We start from the raw sequence: 21,810 nt of genomic DNA on the forward strand, positions 1-21,810 counted from the left end.
TTCTCTGTCATCATCTTTGTCCCCAAGGAGAACACTGCACAGTAGATGCGCAGTGACTGAGCACCACAAACTCCTTAATCTCTGGTTTTGCAGTGCTCTCAGGCACAGAAATAGTCTCAGAAAGGAACTGTCACATAGGAAACAAGTTGCAGAGCCTGGACTATAACCTCAGTCTCCTGAATCCCATTAATCTCATCCTAAAATGATTTTATGCCCAAGCACCGCCACTAAGGCCAAATGAAATAGAGAATGGGGACCCCTGAGGGTAACTCACAATGCCAGCGGCTGGCAGAACAACCCCTGGCATCACTGCTCTGAGCAAGCCACCGCCACCCATCGCTCACTTGCTTATGCCTCCGTTCACTCGACCCACGTCTACCGAGTCCCCCTGCAGCACAGGCCAACTGCAGCAGCCCAGACCCAAGGGCTGGCCTAAGGCAGTGTGGGTAGAGAGAAGGAGGCAGAAGTAAATGATGTTAAGAAGGTAGAATGAGCAGGATTTGGGTATAGATGGTCTGGGATGGGGGACGGGAGGGAAGAGTAAGGGAGGCCTCTGGTCTGAGTGCTGACCCTGGCCAGGCTAACGGGAGAATGGCAGTGCCCTTCGCAGACAGGCGGACAGTAAGAGAAGCCGGTGAGCAAACTTGGAGGAAAGGTGAGGAGCTCAGCCCGGGGCATGTTGGATTGGAGGGGCCTGCAGAGCACTGAGGAGGAGAAATCCAGCCAGAGGTGCCCCAAGACATGGAAGAGCATGAGATCACCCAGGGACAGTGAGTGGAGGCAGCATCACTGGGTGAGGAGGAGGCCCACGTGAGAGCTGGACGGGGCAGTCAGAGCCGCGGGAAGGCGGGAGAAAGCAGGGCTTAGAAGCGCAAAGAGCAGAAGAAATCAAGTCAAAGGCAACAACCACCATGTCTAATGCTGTCCATTGGCCAGATGGGATGAGACCAAGGAGAGTCCATTGCAGTGAGTCACATGGGGTCCCCAAGGCTGGTGGCAAGGGCCATGTCAGTGGAGGGCAGCTGCAGGGGTGGCCATAGGATCACCACCACCACCACTACCACCCCCAGCGTGGAGCTTGGTCCCGGCACCAGTCATGGGACCCAGAAGAATAGAATATCCTATGTCCTGGGAGGGAAGCCAGGCCCAAGCACTTCAGAATGATCCAGCACGACACGCTGAGAAAGGCCAGAGAAGAATGGCTCTAACAGGTTTGAAACTCAAATCTTCCTTCCCCCGCCCCTTAGCCCTTTTCACATTCAGAGCAGGCTGGATCCTTGACACCTGTGTAAGGTTGGGCACCCGCTGCCCAGCCAGACAGGCGCCAGAGGAGCGGCTGCCTGAGACGGCTGCTCTCCCGCACCGGCTCGCAGCCCAGAGCAGAGGTGCTGGGGCTGCCTCCGACAGGGAGCCCTTCGGAGTCTCTCCTGCCTGCAAAAAGCGCTCCTGCTCTTAGAAGCACAGACGCCAGGCCTGGGGCTGGGAGAGAGGAATGAGACTGAGCCGGCAGGTGGGAAGCAAAAATGAAGGCAGGGATTCCTGGAGCAAGTTCTTTCTTCCCCAGACCAGTAACTGCCTGCGGGCTGTCTGCCCTTCCACCCCTCGTCCAGGTCAGAGCCCTGAAGGGGTCAGCTCCCCGCTGAGCCGGAGCCCAGATTAACCACACCTTTCTGCTTTTCCCCAAACCTCCACTTTCTACGCCATTTGCCACCTACGGGGGAACATCTCACCATTTCAACAGCACGAATTTAGGGCACGTGGGCTTGTGAGGAAGGGGCAGCCGCATGGAGCTGGCCTCCACCTCCACGGACAACGCGGCCGGGAGTGGCACAGAGCCGCACCGGGAGGCACTCGAGATGGCGAGCCAGTGACAGCAGAGGTGAGACTTGCACAGCGCCTGCTGCCTTCCCCAGCTGTCCTCATGCCCACAGTCTCCATTTATTTAAGGGGCAACCCCACAGAGTGGGGCGCATGGGGGTCATCTCATCCCTCTCTCAGGTGGGGAACTGTCTGGCGTCGTGTGGCGGCAGCACCAGGTCCTGGGCTCCGGCTCTCAGTGCTCTGCTGTCACTGTGTTGCCGAGGAACTGTGGTGAATGACCAAGGAGACTTGAGGAGGTTCCTCCCTGGGGCTCCAAAGGCGTCCCCACTGTCTTGACTGGACCCTGCAGAGTGCGCTCCAGAGGCGCAGGCTAACCCTGAGGAGCCCTCAGACTCCCGTCTCCGGCGCTGAAGCGAAGCTGGAGGAAGAAGGGGCTTGGCAGAGCTTCGGTTAAGCCTCCAGGAAAAGCCACCAGAGCCGGCCTTGTGGACAAAGCCCCAGGGCCCTGTGCTACTGGCAGCCCAAGCCAATGGTTTGATTTTCTTTACCACCTGGAGTAGGGAGCATCCTATTTTTGTATTTTTTAAAACTTTATTTTATTTTTTCTCTTTTTAGTTGGTAAATAATAACTGTGTATATTCATAGGATACATAGTGATGTTTCAATACATATAATGTACGGTGATCAGATCAAGGTAATTAGCATACCCGTCATCTCAAACATTTATCATTTCTTTGTGTTGGGAGCATTCAACATCCTCCTTCTAGCTAATTGAAACCACATAATATATTCTTGCTAATTCTAGTCATCCTACAGTGGTAAAGAACACTCGAACTTGGGCGTAACCTTACAAATAGAAGAGTGCATGACGGTGCCGGACCCAGAGCACGTGTGGGCGAAGGAGGCCTGGGCTCTGCAGAGCCTGCCCCAAAGCCGAGCCCCAGGCCCTGCCTGGCTGCCTTTAGGGGCACAGCGTCAGGGCAGTTCAGATTCCTGCTCCTGGCCTGGGGACATCCCCCACTGTACCTCTTGCTCAGACCGGCCAGTGACGATGGATCAGGTCAAGGGGGCAAATACATTGTTTGATCCAAACACCAAACCCCCTGCCTCAAGCAAAGTTTTTCGGAGATGCCTCTATGATGTCTCTGCTGCCTCTTGCCACTGCCGAAGTGCAGGGACTTCCCAACTGCACCAGGCACAGCCCTGATTTTCCAGTCCTTTCTGAGACTTACATCATGCCAGTTACCCTTGTCTATCTGAGAATTCTCCCTTGCTCAGCTTGCACTGACTATGAGCCTCCTTTCTGCAGCTCCAACTTGGTTCTTCAGCAGCAAACATCTAACTGGGACAGCTTAACAACAACCGTGCTTCAGGTCAGGGCACAACGGCTGCGACCTCAGAGACTGACTCTTCTAGTGGGAAGAGTATGTGACCAATATGCCTCAGCCAGTGTGTTGGGAAGGGGACCAGTCAGTCGACATTCATGTAATTACTAGCATCCGTAGAACACTTTTCATGCAGGAAAGCAAAGATTATTCATTGCAGAAATGGTTTTAAGCCTGTATTAGGCCCCTGACACAGAGGTAGATGCTGGAGATTCAATGGTCAACGACACAGACAGGCTGGGAATGGGAGAAAGAAAGGAGAAGGGTTATAGTCGGCTCATAGACAGAAAATGGGGAAATAAATGCAGTGTGGTGTGCACTGTCACCAAGGCAGCACAGGGGGAAAAACTAAGCCAGACTCGCATTAAGGGAGTGGTGTCAGGGAGGCTTCCTCGAAGAAATGACCTCTCTGCTGAGACCTGCAGAAAGAGTAGGAGCGACCTGGCCAGGACGGGAGGTGAGCAGCTGAGTATGGCTGGAGCAGAAGGGAAGGCCTCGTGAGAAACGAAGATGCAGAAGTATTCGGGGCCATGATTTCGCAGGGCCTCGTGAGCTATGGTAAGGAGGTGGGTTGTTACCCTGAGAATAATGGAAAAGCCACTAACGGGGTCTAAGGAGGGAGAAGTATAATCAGATTTCCATTTTAGAATGTGTGCTCCTCCTGCTCTGAGAACAGATCAGAGCAAAGGAAGGGAGAGTGTGGGGACAACACCTGGAAGGTCATCGCAGAGATCCGGGCAGGAGGTGAAGAGACACGAACCAGGACGACCAGAGTGGGCAGGGCATGAGGACAGTCAGGACAAAGAGAAGAAATACTTAAGACATAGTGTCACCAGGACTTCCTGTGGAGAAAGGAGAGAGCAGAGGCCAGGTTTGTGACTTTGGGGACTCACTACTAAGCAAGATGAGGCTGGCAGGAGGAGGGAAGAGGTGAGGACTCCAGAGGGGACCTGGAGGACCCTGAGGTGCCCATGAGTCATGCAGGTGGCGACATCCTGTAGGCAGTCAGATGTGGGGGCCGAGCCTACAGAGAGTACACGGAGAGGAGCAAGGAGACCCAGGACGCAGCCCTGAGGAAGACCACAGCACCGGGAGTGAGGTCGTACCTGACAGCTGTCAGCGGCAAAGTCAGGGCTGCATAACCCTCTGATCCTGAAACGTGGATCTGTCTCCATGAGACTGTCCCTCAACTACTTCCACACTGGCCCCACCCTAGTGTTTGTCCCACACGCACGTGCTCCCTCGCGGTGAGACATCAGACCCTGTGTCTAGCCCAGAAGTTCGGGCCAGTAGTTCAATTTGTGCCTTAAGTATTCCATGCTATGAATTGCAAACTGCATAGAATAAGTATGTAAGTGTACAAGCGTGTGCTTCTGTACAAGGTACCTCCTGACTCTGACGTGTATGCACACCCCCACACGCTGGGCAGTCAGTCTGCCCAGCCTGGGTCGTTGATATCTACTCTCATCAACACCCGAAGCAGCTGTTTCCACTTGGAACTATAACTTTTCCCCTGAAAGCAAAACAAAGGCTGGGCAAATAAAGTTATAATAGGAGGAAAAAGAAGAAAACATATGTCAAGCTTCTTTCTATCTTATCCCATTATCAAATTTAGTCCTTGTGGCTACCCTGTGAAATGAGTTTTATAATCCCACAGGAATGAAAATGGATTCAAACTCAGATGTGACTCCAAAACTCTCCCCTACACCATACTGGCTCAACAGCTTTAATTTGGGAGAAGGAAGAGCAGAAAGAGAGTCTAAGGAAAGGAGGTTGGCATGGTCTATGCAACATACCAGTTTATTTCCTGTATTCATTTAGTCAATAGTCACCAAGTGTGTACCGTGTCTCTATATGCAAAAGTTGCACTAATGCATGTTAATAGAGGGCGTGTCTTAGTGAGGGCCTATCTGCACTCCTGATGCCCATAATCATCTGTCGAACTCTCACATTGATCCTCCCCAGAGAATTGCTGTCATAACTGCTTGTCAGGGAGAGATGAAGTCCTTGAATATAATGCGTCTGTGGGAATTACAGTCTTTCATTTGCTGGGAGGCCCAGCTTTGAAAGGCCACCACTTTACTTCAGCTGACAGGAGATTATCTTTCACAATAGAGCGACAAATGGGGCCCTAATTGATGAATTTGCTAATAGCCGTTCCGTTTATAGTGGCATTAGCCCAATTTGGTCTCCATATACCACTCATACAGTACATATTCTGCAGGATTTAGGGCCAAGAGGACAGGGAGTTTAACTTGGTAATTAAACACCCAATTTGTCATGTCAGCCTGGGTATATCTCTCTTCTCTCTCTCTCCTTCCCCCATGCCTCAGTTTCTCTCAGTGGGAACGTGGGAAAAGTCACCAATCAATCCAATAATCAACAAGTAGGACTTGGGCTCTCTCTCGCAGTGAGGACGGGCGTGGGGGGCACCAAGGGGCTGAGGCGCGGAGCCTGCACTTGGCAAGTCTGCTGTCCAGTGTGACCGCCCTCTCTGCGCCCAGGTCTCTCACATCTGTAGGGACCCATGAGGTTTCACTTTCGTTCTACAGATGTTGCCAGACACCTGCGTTCTAGACCCCAGAGCAGAGTGTGAGCTGGGGTAGGCAGCCCATGGGCCGCAGAGAATCCCGGTTCCTCCTGTAACTGGGGCACTTCACCTGGGGACCAGCGCCCTCTGGGAAGGGGTGCTAAACAGCCCTGTCACCAGCAGTGCTCCTGGCTCTGTCTGGCTGACTGAGAATGAATTGCCTGAATCAAAGGGGCCTTCCTTCAACTGCTCCACTTTCGCCTCTTCCAGTGACATTATAGCACCAAAAGGCCCTTCATTTATCTGTTCTCCCTTTGGGACGCTGCCAGGTAAGCCCAGGCTATTAATAATAGCTAATCTTCCCTAAGTATTTACCATGTGCCAGGTGCGTACTTAGTGTGAAATAACCCACTTAATCCTCACAATATCCTTATGGGACAATGCACTCTTACCCGTATCACCGATGATAAAACCCAGGCACAGAGAGCTTCAGCACCTGGCGCGAGCTCGTAAGCAGCACAGTTGAGCTACAGCACGGGCACGGCAGCCCCCGAGCCTGCACACTTGACCTGCACACACAACCGCCTCAGCCACCAAGTCAGCAGCCCACGTGGTTTAATTGTGCATCATCCTGCTGTCCTCCAGGATAGCTCTTCAAATAAGCTGGTGATAGGCTCACAATTTTCCCACTAAAATAATTCCTCTGACAACCACAAAGCAAATCCTCTGGGCGGATGAGGGGATTGAACCCAGGGAGCCCACTACAGCGCCACCGACTCCAGTCAATTATAGGCCATGTCCCATGTATGGACGTTCATCAGTGCCTTCCCAGATCTCCAGGCGGGAAGGAGCTGGTATGGGGCAAAGGGAAGGACAAGCTTGAGGTTGGAAGTGTGGGTAAAAGAGAGGAGAAAGCCACGTCCACAGCAGAGAACATTCCAACTCTGCCACTCACTGTCTTGGTCAGGATAATTAACCCCTGCAAGTTTAGTTTCCTCAACTGCAAAATGGAATTAATAAGAGTTGCTTTGTAATGTTGTTGAGTAAATTAAATAAGGCAGTGTTTAGAAAGTACCTAACACTGTGCCCAACACAGAATATGGACATTAAAATGGTAACTCCTGTTATAATTATTGCTACTGATTAAGGAAAAAGCCATGCTAAAGACCCTGGGAAGCCAGGGGCCAGGTGCCCAGCAGAGGGAGCAGCAGGAGAGCTGAAGAGAGACAGAGACGACCTTCACCTATGACACGCGATTCTGGGGCCTATTCACGCGCTCATTCAGTCCTGGATCCGCCGTTTTCGACATAGCGGGCCCTGTTGTGGGTGATGTTGCGCACTGAATTGTGTTGCCCGAAAAAACATGTTGAAGTCCTAATCCCCGGTTCCCATGAACGTGACCTCATTTGGAAATAGGGTCTTTGCAGATGTAATCGAGTTAAGGAGAAGTCATACTGGATTAGAGTGGGCCCTAACCCCACACGACGTTGTCCTTATAAGACAAGGAGAGATACAGACACACACGGGGAAGAATGCCACGGGAAGACGAAGGCAGATATCGGGGTGATGTGTCTACAAGCCACGGAATGCGGAGCATAACTGGCCACCACCCAAAGCTGGGAGAAAGGCAAGGAACAGATCGTCCCTCAGAACCTCCAGAGGGAACCAACCCTGCTGACACCTGGATTTCAGACTTCTGACTTCCGGAATTGTGAAAGAATAAATTTCTGTTGTTTTAAGCCACGCAGTTCGTGGTAATTTATGACAGCACCCCTAGGAAAGTAACACAGCAGACGAAACTATAAAAATACATTCACTGAACAAAGTTCCCATCCGGAAGTCTTTGGTGTTCGTTTTAAAGTCCAAGCTTAATACCGATGGCCTAGGGTCAAGCGTCCACACAGATGTACTGGGGAGACAAGAGTTTTTTCCCTGGCCCACCAGCTAGGCCTCCAGGCCTAGGGATATCTTAGAGGCATAGGGGGAGTGGAGTGATAATCATCCCTGCCACAGTTACGCCAAGTTCCTGTCATCCGCAGGGCACAAGTACTGAGGACCGTGGAAGGGAAGATGGCAAGATTGCGGTGGAAGCCTGGCAAAGGAAGGTGGGGCTGGGGTCCCTTCTGAAGTTTCTTCCAGATTCACCCTCCCCACATTTCTCCTGTTCATTTCTCCATCCTTTCTTTTCACATTTTGAGTTTCTACTCTGGTTCTTCTCCTGCCTTCACAGCCTGGTGGACTGGTAAAAGAAGGGGTTTCAGTGTCTAGAAAACCAGCGTCTGCATCCCAGCTCCACCGCTTACTAGCGGTAGCATCTTGAGCAGGTAACACTAACTCTCTGTGCTCCAGTTACTTAACCTGTACGGTGGGGATAATATGTAACTCACGGTGTTACATATGATGAAATACATGAAACGAGCATTTTAGGTGCTATAGAAAAAAGAAGGAGCTCTCATTATACACAATTCCTAGCTCTTATGTAGAAAAACAATGGTTTTAGATAGTACAGATCAGGATATACCAGCAAGTTAGCACAAAAAATGAAATCAGTAAATCAGGTTCCTCATGTAAAGGAGGGCCTCCTCTTTACGTGTAAATAGCACGGGCCTAGGAGTCCACAGGGTCTCAGCACCAACACCAAGGAGTTCTGTGATATTGCACAAGTGTTCCTATCTCCTGGTTTAAATGAGTTTCCACCCAGCTCTAAGATTCTATGAGTTTAGAAAAATATGCATATCAAGCTGTTTGCTCTTATAAAATTACACTTTAAAAAGAGATCTTTACTTATGGGTTACCCATTACAAATCTGGGATGAGCTGTGATGCTTGAGGGAATTCTTATAACAAGTGAAGGAGGAAAAAATACATTTGATGTGTGAAATATCCCAGTGGGTATTTTGTATATTTTTGGCTGAATAATATTCAAGAGGCAAATTTTCTCAAATACTCTTCTCCTAAGTATTCCTATTAGAAGGATAATACCAGAATATCAGAGAAAGAGACTGAGATCATTTGGAACAAAAACTAACAAGGAGAGTGATAGCCTAACACAACCCAAAATGGAAAGGTAACCAGCCTGTTTTCATCTCCTTTTAGAATAACATAGACAAAAGTGACTCCAATTGCAATAGAAGAGATTGAACTCAGACTTTAAGAAGAACTTCCTGATAACTGAAATGCTTAAGGAGGTTGGGGAACTTGCTTTCTCTGAAGCTGTTTAACAAGAGACCAAGTGGCCAACTACACATCCTGGGTTAAGTGTGCTGGGAGGCAGAAGCATGGACAGAAGGACAACCTCTTGGAGCCTCCTTCTTTCCTGTGCTCCCTCTGCCTTGTGGCCAAGCCAGTTCGCAACGGCACCACCTGCCTGCTTCTCACACGCAGTAGCTGCTTGCAGTTACCTTGGCAGTTCACATATTTTCATGCTGCCCATTTTTCCCCTGCTGGCAGCATCAGCTCCAAGGTGTAAGGACTGTTTTTACAGATTTGTGCATGTTCCATACTGGTATGTGATAATCACTTCACATTGCAGTTAGCAAAGAGGAGGAAATGAAACCCACTCCTGAATTGGAGATGGGAGGGTTGTGTTTCACCCTTTTTGACAGCCAAAAGCCAATTTAGGACTCTCGGAAAAGCCAGATTTGCCAGGGGAAAAAAATGTGGGTATCTTCTTAATTCTCCTGAGCTCACTTAAGGACAGAAATTAGTGTTTGCTGAGGGAGGAGAAAGTGACGCGGACTATGGTTTTATGGATCATTTCTGCTGGAGAAATGAGGAAGTGGGAGAATTCATCCAGTTTGCACTTTTTTGGCAAGACTCCTAAAAGCTAGCAGGATAATAGTTATAAACACTTATTGAGTGCTCATCATGTACAAGGCAATGTTCTAATCCCTTTGCATGAATTAATCCATTTAAACATCACAACAATTTTAGGAGGGTCAGAGAGGTTAAGCAACTTGTTCAACATAGCAACACATCTACTAAGTCCAGAACTGGATTTACAACTGGGCAGTCTGGCACCAGAACCTGTGTGGTTAGTTAGTGCCTGCACTCTTCAGAAAGAGATGTAGAAGCAGACCATCCTCAGAGAAGTGGGCCTGAGTCCTGCCTCTGCCTGCCCCACTTCCTCAAGTCTCTGACCTTGGTATAATTGGACCACACACTCTAGCTGAAAGTAACTTTCCCAAGAAGAAGGATCCATTAGCCCAAACCACAAAGATACACCATGCCAGAAGTCAGCTCAGTTATCCCCATAACTCATTGCAACCCCTAATCCCACTGTCATACTGAAGGATTTTTTCCAACCCATAATTATTCTCTCTGCCTGGGCAAGCAAGTGAAGAGAACTTTTAAAAAACAGTCTCCCAGGCCGGGCGCGGTGGCTCACGCCTGTAATCCTAGCACTCTGGGAGGCCAAGGCAGGAGGATTGTTTGAGCTCAGGAGTTCGAGACCAGCCTGAGCAAGAGCGAGACCACGTCTCTACTAAAAATAGAAAGAAATTATATGGACAGCTAAAAATATATATAGAAAAAATTAGCTGGGCATGGTGGCGTGTGCCTGTAGTCACAGCTACTGGGGAGGCTGAGGCAGGAGGATCGCTTGAGCCCAGGAGTTTGAGGTTGCTGCTGTGAGCTAGGCTGACACCATGGCACTCTAGCCCGAGCAACAGAGTGAGACTCTGTCTCTAAAAAAAAAAAAAAAAAAAAAGTCTCCCCAAAACTCTGTGCTAAAACTGTTTCCCCACTCCACTTCTGGGGGCTCTCCTTTGAGGTGATAAAACCTCAATCAGAGAGTCATCACCATAAATAATGCATTTCACCAAGAGACAGTAAAGCAAGCAAGAGTGAAGAAGGCACAATTATACCCCCTGGTTCATAACTGGACATTGTGATTAATCCATTACACTGCTATCCAGATGAATACCACATAGCAAGAGCCAGGAATTACTGGATATTGAATAGGTACACGAATTACCAAAAGGTACCCATGCTTTCAGTGGCCATAGCAACTTGATTCCCAGAATCTTTACCCATTTTGAGTTTTAAAGGTTCACAATAATGTAAGTACAGCAGAGGGGTGGGGGATAGAAATTCAAATTTTCAGAAAGCCATGAGCGACTAAAACCTAGAAGGCGCAAGAGCTTATTCACAATCACATGAATCAATTCAGTCACATTTTATTAACATTTATGATTTACTGTGTGTCAGACACAGTGCTAAGAACAGGAAATACCAAAAAAGTTCATTATCTAACTAGAGAAATAGACATATAAAAAGCCAACTATCTTGCAACTGGAAAAGTGAGGGATGGGCATTAGAAACATCTAAGAAGAATCAGTCACTCTCCCTGGGAAGAGGGGCTAAGTGGTAGATCTGGGAAGGCTGCCCAGAGAAAGGGATATTTGAGTTGGGTCTTGCAGGTTGAGGAAGATTTTTTCCAGAAAGAAGTCGGGGAAAAGAGCAGCACAGTCAGAGGGAAGAGTGTGCACAAAGACATTCAGGTATGCAGTCAGTGATCTTTTTGGAGAATTGCATGGGGCAGGTATTAAAGGGCCTTGTATGATATCGTAGGGAAATTGGACTTTATCCAGTATCCTATAGGCAATAGGGCAACATCCCAAGTTTTTAGAGATGTCTGATCATGAGCAGATTTGTGCTTCTGAAAGCCAGTCAAGTACGGTAGTGATGATGAGGCTGGAATGGAGAGGAGGACCAACAGTTCAGCGGCCAGAGCCGCAGCGAGGGCAGAGGTGAGACGGCTGGCCTCAGGCCCTGGAGTGGGCTGGAAGGGAGAGTGGGACTGGAGGCTTTCAGATATTTCAGGAGCCGCATGAAGAGGTTTCTGATGATACCTGGTGAGCAGGGGAGAAGAAGGGGCTGACCGTGGGCTGAGGTGGGGTAGGGGTAATGTCCTTAGCTGAGGAAGAGAAGCATATCCTGAGAAAGCATACATAGAATTAATACCATTATGCGTTTACCACGTTCCAGGGGCTGTCCTGGCATTTCTGATACCCCACACAGTCAAGGAAGGGGACTGAGGTCAAAGTGGTTAAACAGTGCACCCAGGACCATCCAGTGCCAACTGTGCCCACCAAGCCTGTGACCTTGATGTCCCTACACCCTAGCTCGGTACTTCACTTTGTGGAAGGAAGCTTTGGTCACAATAAAAGTACTTTTATTCCTCACTTTCTCCATCCTGCCCAACGGTTGGAATATCTTTCCCTATCTTTACCTTGTGAAAGAACACCTCCTCCACCCTCCTGCCTACCCCATCATTGCACCGCTCCCTTCCAAAGTATTCCTCTCCTCCCACTCCTCATCTACTCCCATTCACACATGGCATCTTTTTAGAAATAGCAAGGGTAGGGCAAAGAGCAATGAATCAGAGTGGGGGTAGTCTGTGTTCCAAGGCAGACTTAACCCATCAGCTGGCTTTCAGACATTGCTTGACCTCAGCCCCAGCTTCAGCCTTGGTGTAGGACAAATATAAAGTGATGATAAGAAATGAATACTGACCTTTTCTTATCTCACAGCATTATCATGAGGATGAAATGAGACACAGAGCTTACAAAGGACACCAACAGAAGGCAGGAAAAGGTGGCTACAGGGTTATCCAGCACAACTGTCCACCGCACTATGAGTCCCTTGAGGGCAGGGACCAGTTGCCCCCCTGTTTGGATCTTGGGTGCCTAGTTATTCCCAGTACAGAGTCAGTGCTTGATAAAGACATGCTGAATTAAGAACAAGGACCATTACCACCACCACCACCACCCACCCGCACATGCACAGAGGTGGGCTCTCACCTCTCTCTCCCACCATAAACGCAGGCAAACCCACAATACCCCACTTTTGAAAGTACTGCCCTAGTCCTGGTTTATTCCAAAAACAGCCAGTTCCTGGAGGAAAACCAAGTGATTGTCACGCTGCCTGGATGCCTCTGCTGCGCACGTTTGACCAAGTCTGGGTTCCACCCCTTCTCAAAGGAAGTTGCTAAGAACCGAACCCCCCACTCGACTCACTCCCCTCCAAGGATCCCCAGCTGGGTTTGTTCCCCACCCCCCTTTTGTGCTATGCCCGAGGTTTTTTTGCTTGCAGGAGCTGGGCCGCCTCTACTGCTGTTTTCATTGATGCCTTGAGCAGAGCTGGCATGTGCAACTGCTGAGAAGGGGGAGCGCGGAGCGGCGGGGGAAGCAAGTAAAAATAGCCCGGCGCTCGTCGCTCTGCCTGCTCCGGACGTCTTTAACCCTCGCTGAGATTGGGAGCCCAGCAGCCGCCGCTGCACACTGCGGAACCTGGCAGGGGTCTGCACCAGACCCCGCACAATGGCGGGGGTACGGTTGAAAGGGACCCGCAAAAACTTTTTTTTGTAAAAACAAGCCAGGGTGGGGGGAGGTGGATGCTGGAGAAAGCGCCTTGTGGCTTCCAGGGCTCCAGCCACCTGGCTGCAGGGACTGCTGCGTGCCTCTCGCCCAACACTTTGCACAAGCGCGGCCTTGAGACTCTGAGCTATTTTTAGAAATCTTTTCCACTGGTGGGTGATCTGAGGGTGGAGGGCGAGGGGATTGGTAAGGCTGGCTCTCTGCTGGGAGGCTAAGCTGCCTTGCACTACACATCACCCGAACGTCTGCTCTCCGGTGGGGGGTGGGGAAGAGGACGTGGTCTGGCTTTGCCCTAACTCAAGGAGACAGCATTAGCTACTGAATGCCCCACTGCTTTCAAGTCCCAGAGCGTGTTTCTTTCAAATCGACAGTTGCCAGATGCATGCTGCTTCTAGTCTCCCAGGGAATGGAGATTTTTAAAGCTTTGCTGCTAACGCTGTGGAGTAGGGTTAGCTGCAGAGTTAAGACCTCCAGGGAAGAAGATCGGGAAGGGTCTCTGCACCTTCTTGCATTCTGGCAAGACAGAGGGACAATCCCCGCGCCACACCCCCATCCCCGCCCCCCGCTGCATATGGGTAACCATATGTGAACTGTACGGCAGCCCCACCAGACACCCCGCTATTAATAGAGCCCGGGAGTTTGCTCTGTGTCTTTTTCCTGCCACCGAATAAGGGACGATCTTCACACACATACCCCTCTCCGCCCCCACCTCGGCGCACCGTATCTCCGAGAAGGTAAGGGGGCTGCCCACGCTGATCCCCTTCGTGACTACAGGTGCCCAGAGCCTACGGAACAGTCCACTTGTAATGACAGCAGGGTCAGTGCGAGGCGAGGAAACACAGTCTCGAGTCTCGGGACGCCAAGCCCAGCAGGGCTGTCTAAGGCTCAGGGCAGCTAGAGAGTACGGAAAGGGCAGCTATTGGGCTGCCGAAGGCGAAGGGGCAAGAGCACAGTCTGCGGAGCCCGAGCGACCCCCTCTCCTGCGGGACAGGTGGCTGCAGACCCGTTTCTCCGCAGCCGGCGGCGCGCGGCCCCCGCCACCCGCGCAGGCTCGGCTGCGGCAGGAGCGGGCGCTGTCCCTGGTGCTGAAAGTGGCCGCGGCCCGCGCGCCCTCCGCAGGTTTAGCGCCCCCGAGGCGGCTCTAGATCCGAAGATCGCAGACTTCCCCCGGCCCGGAAGCTGGGCCAGTGGGTCTTTGGGAGGTGCCCAGGTCCTGCCATCGGCTCGGCCCCCGCGGCCGGGAGCTCTCCGAGCTGCCGCGGGGACCGAGGGCTCGGGCTGCCTCGAGCTTGAAGGGTAAAGCTGAGGCGGCAGCAGGGGATGGCCAGGGCGCTGCGGGGAGCAGACCTGGCCCCGGGATCACCCACCAGGCTCCGCACCAAGCCTGGACCCGCCAGCCCTAACGGAGCCCGGAGGAGAGGGCAGGGGAGCGCGGCTACCGGGGGTTGGGACTTGGGGGATGGAGAAGGGAGCAGCGGGTGGCAGGAGAGGGTGGTGGGGGTGAGAGCGACTCTTTTGCATTTTCAAGAGGGAGGGGACCTGAGACATGAACTTCCCCCCCAACCACCGCCACCGCCACGTACACACACACACAGACACACACACACTCGGCCGGCTGGAGCGAGCGGGATGGAGCTGGGGAAAGTTTGGCACGGCGCTGAGCGGCGGCGGCGGCGGCGGCGACAGCGGCGGCGCGGGGTCCGGGCGGGCGGCGGGCGCGGGGGCCCGGGCTGTCGCCTGCTTACCTCGGTGCTCTCGGCGGCGTTCTCCGCCATTTTCCTCCGTAGGAGCAGGCAGCGGGAGGAGTGTTTCATGCCCATAAGAGCCAGCAAGGGTTTGGTGACAGAGATAGTGGAGAAAGAGAGAGAGCTGGTGTCGCTTTAAAAGAGAGAGCGAGAGAATGGGAGAGAAAAATCCAACCCAGCCCCTCCGCTGGAGCGTCAGCCGACACGATCCACCACGGTTGAGTCTTTTCTGCAGTCTCCACTTTCTTTTATTTTCCTCCCTTCTCATCTGCTCCAGATTCCTTCACACAGTTGCAAGTTCTCCTGGCGCGCCCCGACCCCCGCCCCTGTCCACCCGCGCTGCGGGCTAAGCGGGAGGAGCAGCCCCGAAGGCTCCACGGCGGCGGCGGCCTCGGGCGGCTCGCGAAGTCCGGCCGGCCGCAGGCAGCCAACTCCTCTCAACTTGTGCGGGCCGCCGGGCGAAGCCGCTCGCTCCCTGCGCGCCGCTCCCCGGGCTGAGCCGGGCGAGTGGGGGCGGGGGCGGAGGCTCGGCTCGGCGGGCGGCGGCTGGGCGCGGACCGCGGGCCCCCAGCGCCCCGGGCCCGCCCCTCCACCCGCCGCCGAGGGTCCCTCGGCCGCCTCCACCCCCCGGCGCCACGCACAGCCCGCGCGGGGGCAAGCGCTGCGCCGACGTTGCGGGCCGCGCGGAGGCTCAGAGGAAGCAGGTGCCCGGGAGAGGCTCTTGCAGGTTTAGACCCAGTTCGCGTCCGCCTACCGAGGGCAAGCTCTGGGCAAGACTGGGCCACCGTTACCTCGCGCTCACCCCACCCCTCCCCGCCCCAACTCTCCTGCTCCTCGCCAATTCCTGGATCCTTCCTGGGCGAATTATGGTTTCGGGAACGAAGGGGTAGGTGTCTGGATGGGGGAGGGTCCTTAACTCCTTCAACTCTAGGGTTAAGGATCGTATCATTATCGATCCTTTTCTCCCACTCTCCCTGTCCAAGGCTCTTGGGACTCCAAGCCCCTCTCGGGCTGAGAGGGTGGGGCGAAGGTGGCAGCCAGAGGTGGCTTGGGAAAGAGGGTGGGAGAAAGTCAGATGGATGAGACTGAAGGCGCGCTCCCCCTGCCCCAGTCTTCCCGCAGCCCCCTGCCCACACATTTCTCTCCTCACCCCTCCCCCACCATCGCCAGATTTCGAAGTCCCTTTTATGGGAGAAAGGGAGGATGTCACATACCCATTAAGATTCTCTTGATCCTTTTTTAAGGGAGTTTGGGCGGCAGCAGGGGGTGTGAATTTTTATACAATGCATTCCTGTCTTCACTTCAAAAGCTGCTTTTTCTCTGTCTTACCGGCCATCTGTCAGGCGGTGGGAGACAGAACAAAGTGCGGACCCCTCTCTGCCTCTCCTGTTGCAACAGGACACTCAGGCTCACTCCTTAAAACAGCTGCATTTTCAAGCTTTCAGACTACAAGTCAAGGACAGGGACCTAAAAGATGCTCCTTGAGCATCTGGCTCTATTCACTTCATGTCTGTACCTACTTGGGGAGATCAGTCCCAATGCCCTCTTTGCTTTTATCATCACCTTTGACAGCCAGGAAGTGTGAGCCTGACTGTCCTCAACTAACCCCAGAGTCCATTGAGGAAAAGGGCCAGCATTGTGCTCAGTACTAAAGATGTGTCTGTCACTGGGTCCCCAGACAAAGAGAGGATACATCGCACTAAGTAGACGTGTGAAGTGAAGGGTAGGGAGAGAAGAGGAGAGAATGGGAAAAAAAGATGTAGCAAGAACCTTCAAGAATGACTTTTACCCTCTTGAAGCCCCTTTTCTATAAGCATCTTCTCAGAGAAAAAAGACTCTGAGAATCTGATCCCCTACCAAAAAGGTCTCAGTATCTGTACAAAGAAAATCAGAAAAGAAAGAATCCTCACAGGTCTTTGGTTCAAACTTCCCATTTTACAGATAAGGACCCCAAAATCAGAGAGAGGAGGACATCTGTTGGTGGTCCTACCACAAGCTGACGACCCAGCTCCCCAGCCTCCCTACTTTCAGCCCAACACTCTGCCCCCACCCCACACTGCTGCTGCGTGTGCAGCCACTCAGTGACTAACCAGGAAGGAGGGGAGCTGAAACGAGCTCCCACCGAAATAGGCTGCTGCCTGTGCGTGATTATGTTGCTATGAGAACCTCAGTGGGTGTGTTTCCTCCGTTCACTGTCGAAATCTTTTGCTTGGCTTGGCTTCTCCCCAAGCACAGACACCACAGCTCCCCTTGGAATGGGGAGTGGAGAGGCTGAGTTGGAGAACTACATTTTCACGACAAGAGTCTCCCAGCCCAGCCCATCCAACCAGAGCCAGCCTGGGGCTGAGAGTAAGGAGCCCAGGCCACCACGGTGGTTCCATAAAGGCTGGAGGAGCAGAGTGAGCTATCTTGACAGTGGATACTTCATCCCCCTTTTGAGCCATCTTGGAACAGAGAGGTGCTGTCCCTACTGTGCAACCACCTAATTACAAATTCACAGGCAAAATAATTGTTACTTTAAGAGACTAAGTGTGAAGTGATTTGTTTTACAACAAGGGATCACCTGAATACCCACCTCCTATGACTGTGAAAATTCAGGATGCATGAAGAGTGCCTAGGGCATAGTAGGTGCTGTGCAATTATTTTCTCACATCCCCATCATTCATGTGAACTCAGTCTTTCTCCATCTCTGTTGCTAAACGTGTTAATGTGGTCTTTTACCAGGTTAATTAGTCATTCCACAAAGAGCTTAACTAGGCATAGCTCATTAATAGGCACTAGGCTTGACAAGAAGCAATAAGGTAGTGGACTGACTATTGATGAGCTCTTAACTTAGTCATCTCGGATGCTTTGGCATGTACAGAACTTTTGTAGAGATTTTGATGGGAGGCGAAAAGACATATGGGGAGAACAAGGGGTGCAGAGAGTTCACCAGGGTGTGAATTAAATGGGTAGTTTTAAACAATAGATCCTACCAGGTAAAGAAATCCTGAAGACACATTTTATTTATGTCATTTTTCTTACGTTAGATCTTCAATGCCACAAAATATATCAACTAGCGCATGTCAACTGCTTAGAATGCTGCGTGTCTCATGGTAGGAGCACAAATACTATGCTAACATTTGCCAGGCCCTGTCATAAGCACACGAGTTAAACCTGCTACATGCCAGAGACTCTTCTAGGCTTACATATGTTTTCATGCAGTTCTTTCAACAAACCTTTGTCATAGGTGCTGTTATTATCCCCACAAAACAGATGAGAAAGCAAAAGCACAGAGGATTACCCAAACGGTAGAGTGAGGATTCAAATAATGTCTGATTCATGGCATAACACTCGAGAGGTTAGCCAGGTGCAGGGAGCGAGACCATGGCCCTTGACCTTGGCTGCACGATGGGATCACCTAGGGAGCCTTAAAAGTACCAGTGCTTCGGTTCCACCCCCAGACGTATGATTCAGTGAGGTCTGGGCATCAGGATTTTTTAAAGTCCCTAATTCTAATGGCCAGTCATGGTTAAAGACAACAGGATAAGGATATTTGGAGATAAACAGATATGCAGAAGAAGAAGACCCCTAAGTTACAGAAAGGGCCCTTCAAAACTGTGAAAACTCCCACACTGTAGAAAGGTCCATCTCTGACACAGAGGTTCTTGGGAGCCCTGGAGTAGCATGAAGCTGTGTTGATGGTTGAGCTAGCACACAACAGCTGGAATGAGACCCTTGGGGAGGGCTACAATTGGAAATGTTACCCAGCTTTATGAGACACCACAGAAGTGAGTTTCCTATCACTGGAAGGGTTCAGTTAGACTAATCATTTGGCAGAAATGTTGTAAAGGAGCTGTAAACAGTAGAAGGTTGAACAAGGCCTCTAAGGTTCCACCTGCCCCATGCTGGGACCCCAGAAGGTGAAGACTATGTCATCTCCAGGGGCCAACCAACACTTCCTTTGCTGCTTCCCAGAATGCAGTGCCTCTGGAATCAGTATGCAGCTTCTCTAATGTGCAGACCATGCTGCCTAGGAAAGCCCCGGCTCTGGCTTGTTCCAGTGTGGTTGCTGCAATAAGGGGAGGTGCGTCAGGTGTGTCATGTGGTTTTCTCATCCTCCCAGGTGACCTCACACATGGCCGGAGTTCACATATGGCCCTGGCATACTGCAGTGAATCCATGGCTTCTCAGGAATCAGGGTACAGCCTTGGTCCATCGCCACCTCATGGCAGCCAATCCAGCAGTGTTCTCAGTGTCTTCTGGACCAGATGGGAGCCAAGCCAAGGATGCAGCAGCCAGCTACCTGGCTGAGCCTCCAGGCAGCCCCACACCTGGACAGTTCTCCTACACAAAAGCTTCTGCAGTCCTGCTCCTGCCTAACCCAAGGTTCAATATTTCTTACACTGTGTTCTAAAGAACCACTTACAAGAGTGCCATCAGTGCCTGCAAGGCAATTTGAGGGTTTTTGTTTTGCTAGTAAAACCAGAATGTTATTTCTTCCTTGCTCTGATAATGTCTGATTAAATGAATTCATTGTGGTTTTGTGCTGGATATGATGCTATTTGGTTTGTTTATTTATTCTAACAATATTTCAGAGGCATTTCTTTAGTAGCTCTGCATTGATAGCTTAATCCTTGGTGGTTTATTCTCCTAAAAAATTGAATACTCCTGTTTCCTTTCTCTGAGGATGAGAAGGACGCAAAAGACATAAAGACGTTTTCTTAATGGCCTATGATGGAACCCAGACTTCTTTGGAGAAGAGGGAAGATGGATCCTGTAGCAGATCCCTAAGGGTACTATTATAAAATATTCTAAAATGCTGCCACAACACAATTAGATTTTTCTACTTTTTGGAGGTTGTACATTCCATTTCTTTCCTCATTTTCAAATTTTTCACAAAGACTTAACTTTTCATGGAAAATCTCTCCTGAATCCCCCCAAACCAGCTGGAAATCATTCAGTCTATCCAGCATAATAACTCAATACAGTTTGTGTTCTATAAACTCTTATATGGCAATGGCCATGGGCCAACCATGTGCTAGATATTCTGGACTAAAAGATGAAAAGACATATCCCTGCCCTGATCATACTTGTTTTCCGGGAAGAATTTGTTAAAAGACTAACTCTAATACAATAAGTGCTATAGTACATTCAGGTACTATCAGGAGTCTTATGGATTGGCTCTTATAGATTAAATATAGCTATAATCAATGACTTATAGTCAGGTAGACCCTGTAAGAAGGATCTATTTGATATGGACAGAGAAACACTGAAGATTACGAGGCCTAGACCAGAAGCACGGTAGCTTCCAAGTACAGGTTGGGACACATTCTTTACCAAGATATCAAAGTTCTTATGTGCCTTTGAAACTTTTGTAGCCTTGACTCGCCAAATGCCCTATGTACTGTCGTCACTTGGAGCGTAACACACTGTGATCTAGGACAAGGCTGGTCTCTCGTGCTTCAGGGGTAGCCCCACCTGAACATGCTCAAGGAATGGAGGTGGTCAAACAAAGTTGTGATTGATTCTGTCTGGTTCCTTTCTAGACACTCACTCTGATCTCTTTCTTCTCTTCCCAGAGAATTTTTTTAATTGAAACTTTGTTAGATTTTTTTAATTTAAAGCTTCACTTCTCTAAGGTAATGTTAACATTTTGCTATATACACCTCTATTTTTTGCTCATGTAAATATATGAAAAACATAAGTTATATATAGAAGTGTGTGCTGTTGGTATATGTTGTATATAAATAGAATCATGTTATATACATTACTCAGAGACTTGCTTTCTCCATTAAACAGTGTATTACAGGCTTCTTTCCAGGTTATTACATGAAGATGCACGTTGTTTTTAACAGCTGTATAACATCCCATTGTGTGGATAAACTTCACTATTTAAATAACTCACCTATTGATGCACTTTCAAGTTGCTCCCAGTTTCCTGTCATTCTAAACAATATTATAATAAACTACTACAAAATAATGCAATAAAATTCTATAATAAACTCTTTTACGTATACCCTTATGAACAGGAGCTTTTATTTCCATATGATAATTTCCCAAAAGTGGTATTATTTTAACATATATTTCTGATTCCTTAACAAATTGTGACTTCTAGAACAATAGCCTAAAAACTTGGAAGGCAAAAATCCCACCTTTCTTCCCTTTCTTACCCAACATCAATTCAAAAACACCTGCTGAATTCAAAGCCCTGAATTAGGCACTTAAGTAGTAAGATCCATGAAATAAAAGACACAATCTTGTTTTAAAGGTGTTTCTACACCAAGAGCTTTCCAGCACCTGGGAAAAGGTTCATGAGAGATGCTGAGACATGGGGCATTTTCCCTAGCGGTCTTTACAGAAACCAGATCACTTCCAAGTGCTGAGCAGCAGGACATGCATTTGATGTCACCAAAAGGTTCTGTGATCTGGAAAACAATAAAGATAAAAAAAATTGGCATCAATTACCTGTCTCTTAGGTAGAACAGCCACAAAGGATAGGGCACCCTCAGTTCCCTTTTCTTCCGGAAGGCTGTGCCTGAAGGAGGGCCTGGGGTGATAGGAGCATGCCACCACTGCTTGTACCCAGTGCCTAAAAGAAACCCCACTGCTTTGGAAACCACACTCTCTACTTCTCAGAAGAGTCTTGTTCGATTCAATTTTAAAACGATATTTTCTGTATTCAGAGTTGCCCATAAGATGTGACCCACCTGTCACTCCTCAACTCAAGGAAACCTTGCCGTTTAAAACCTCCCAACTAAGTCTATCTGTGGGTGTTTCAAAGTGGGAGGAAGGCCAAAGGAGGAAGACAATGAGAGGAAGGAGACATTACAGTTAACCTCTCCATCTATGCACAAACGACTTAATGGTGATCACTGCCCGACAGAGGGATTATGAGGATAAAATGAGCCAATGCAGATGAAGCACCTGGCACAGCTCCTGGAACATAGTGCTCTAGCACAGGTGAGTTCT

General features: G+C 50.0%; 1 protein-coding gene across 2 annotated transcripts in view; it reads right to left on the reverse strand.

Moving 5' to 3' along the window:
- The window catches only part of PRMT8 (protein arginine methyltransferase 8), a 177,651-nt gene that overhangs the window by 70,531 nt on the left and 85,310 nt on the right, over positions 1-21,810 (reverse strand). Inside the window, exon 1 of one of the 2 annotated variants that reach the window (XM_045554570.1) lies at positions 14,860-15,324. The exons of the other annotated variant lie outside the window; for it this stretch is intronic. Within the exon in view, the coding sequence (XP_045410526.1) occupies positions 14,860-14,934 (75 nt within the window). The 5' untranslated portion in view covers positions 14,935-15,324. Of the gene's footprint in view, positions 1-14,859; positions 15,325-21,810 lie in introns of those variants that run through there. 2 annotated transcript variants of the gene reach the window in all.

Source organism: Lemur catta, chromosome 6 (assembly GCF_020740605.2).
Source record: "Lemur catta isolate mLemCat1 chromosome 6, mLemCat1.pri, whole genome shotgun sequence".
In the NCBI taxonomy this organism is placed as follows: domain Eukaryota; kingdom Metazoa; phylum Chordata; class Mammalia; order Primates; family Lemuridae; genus Lemur; species Lemur catta.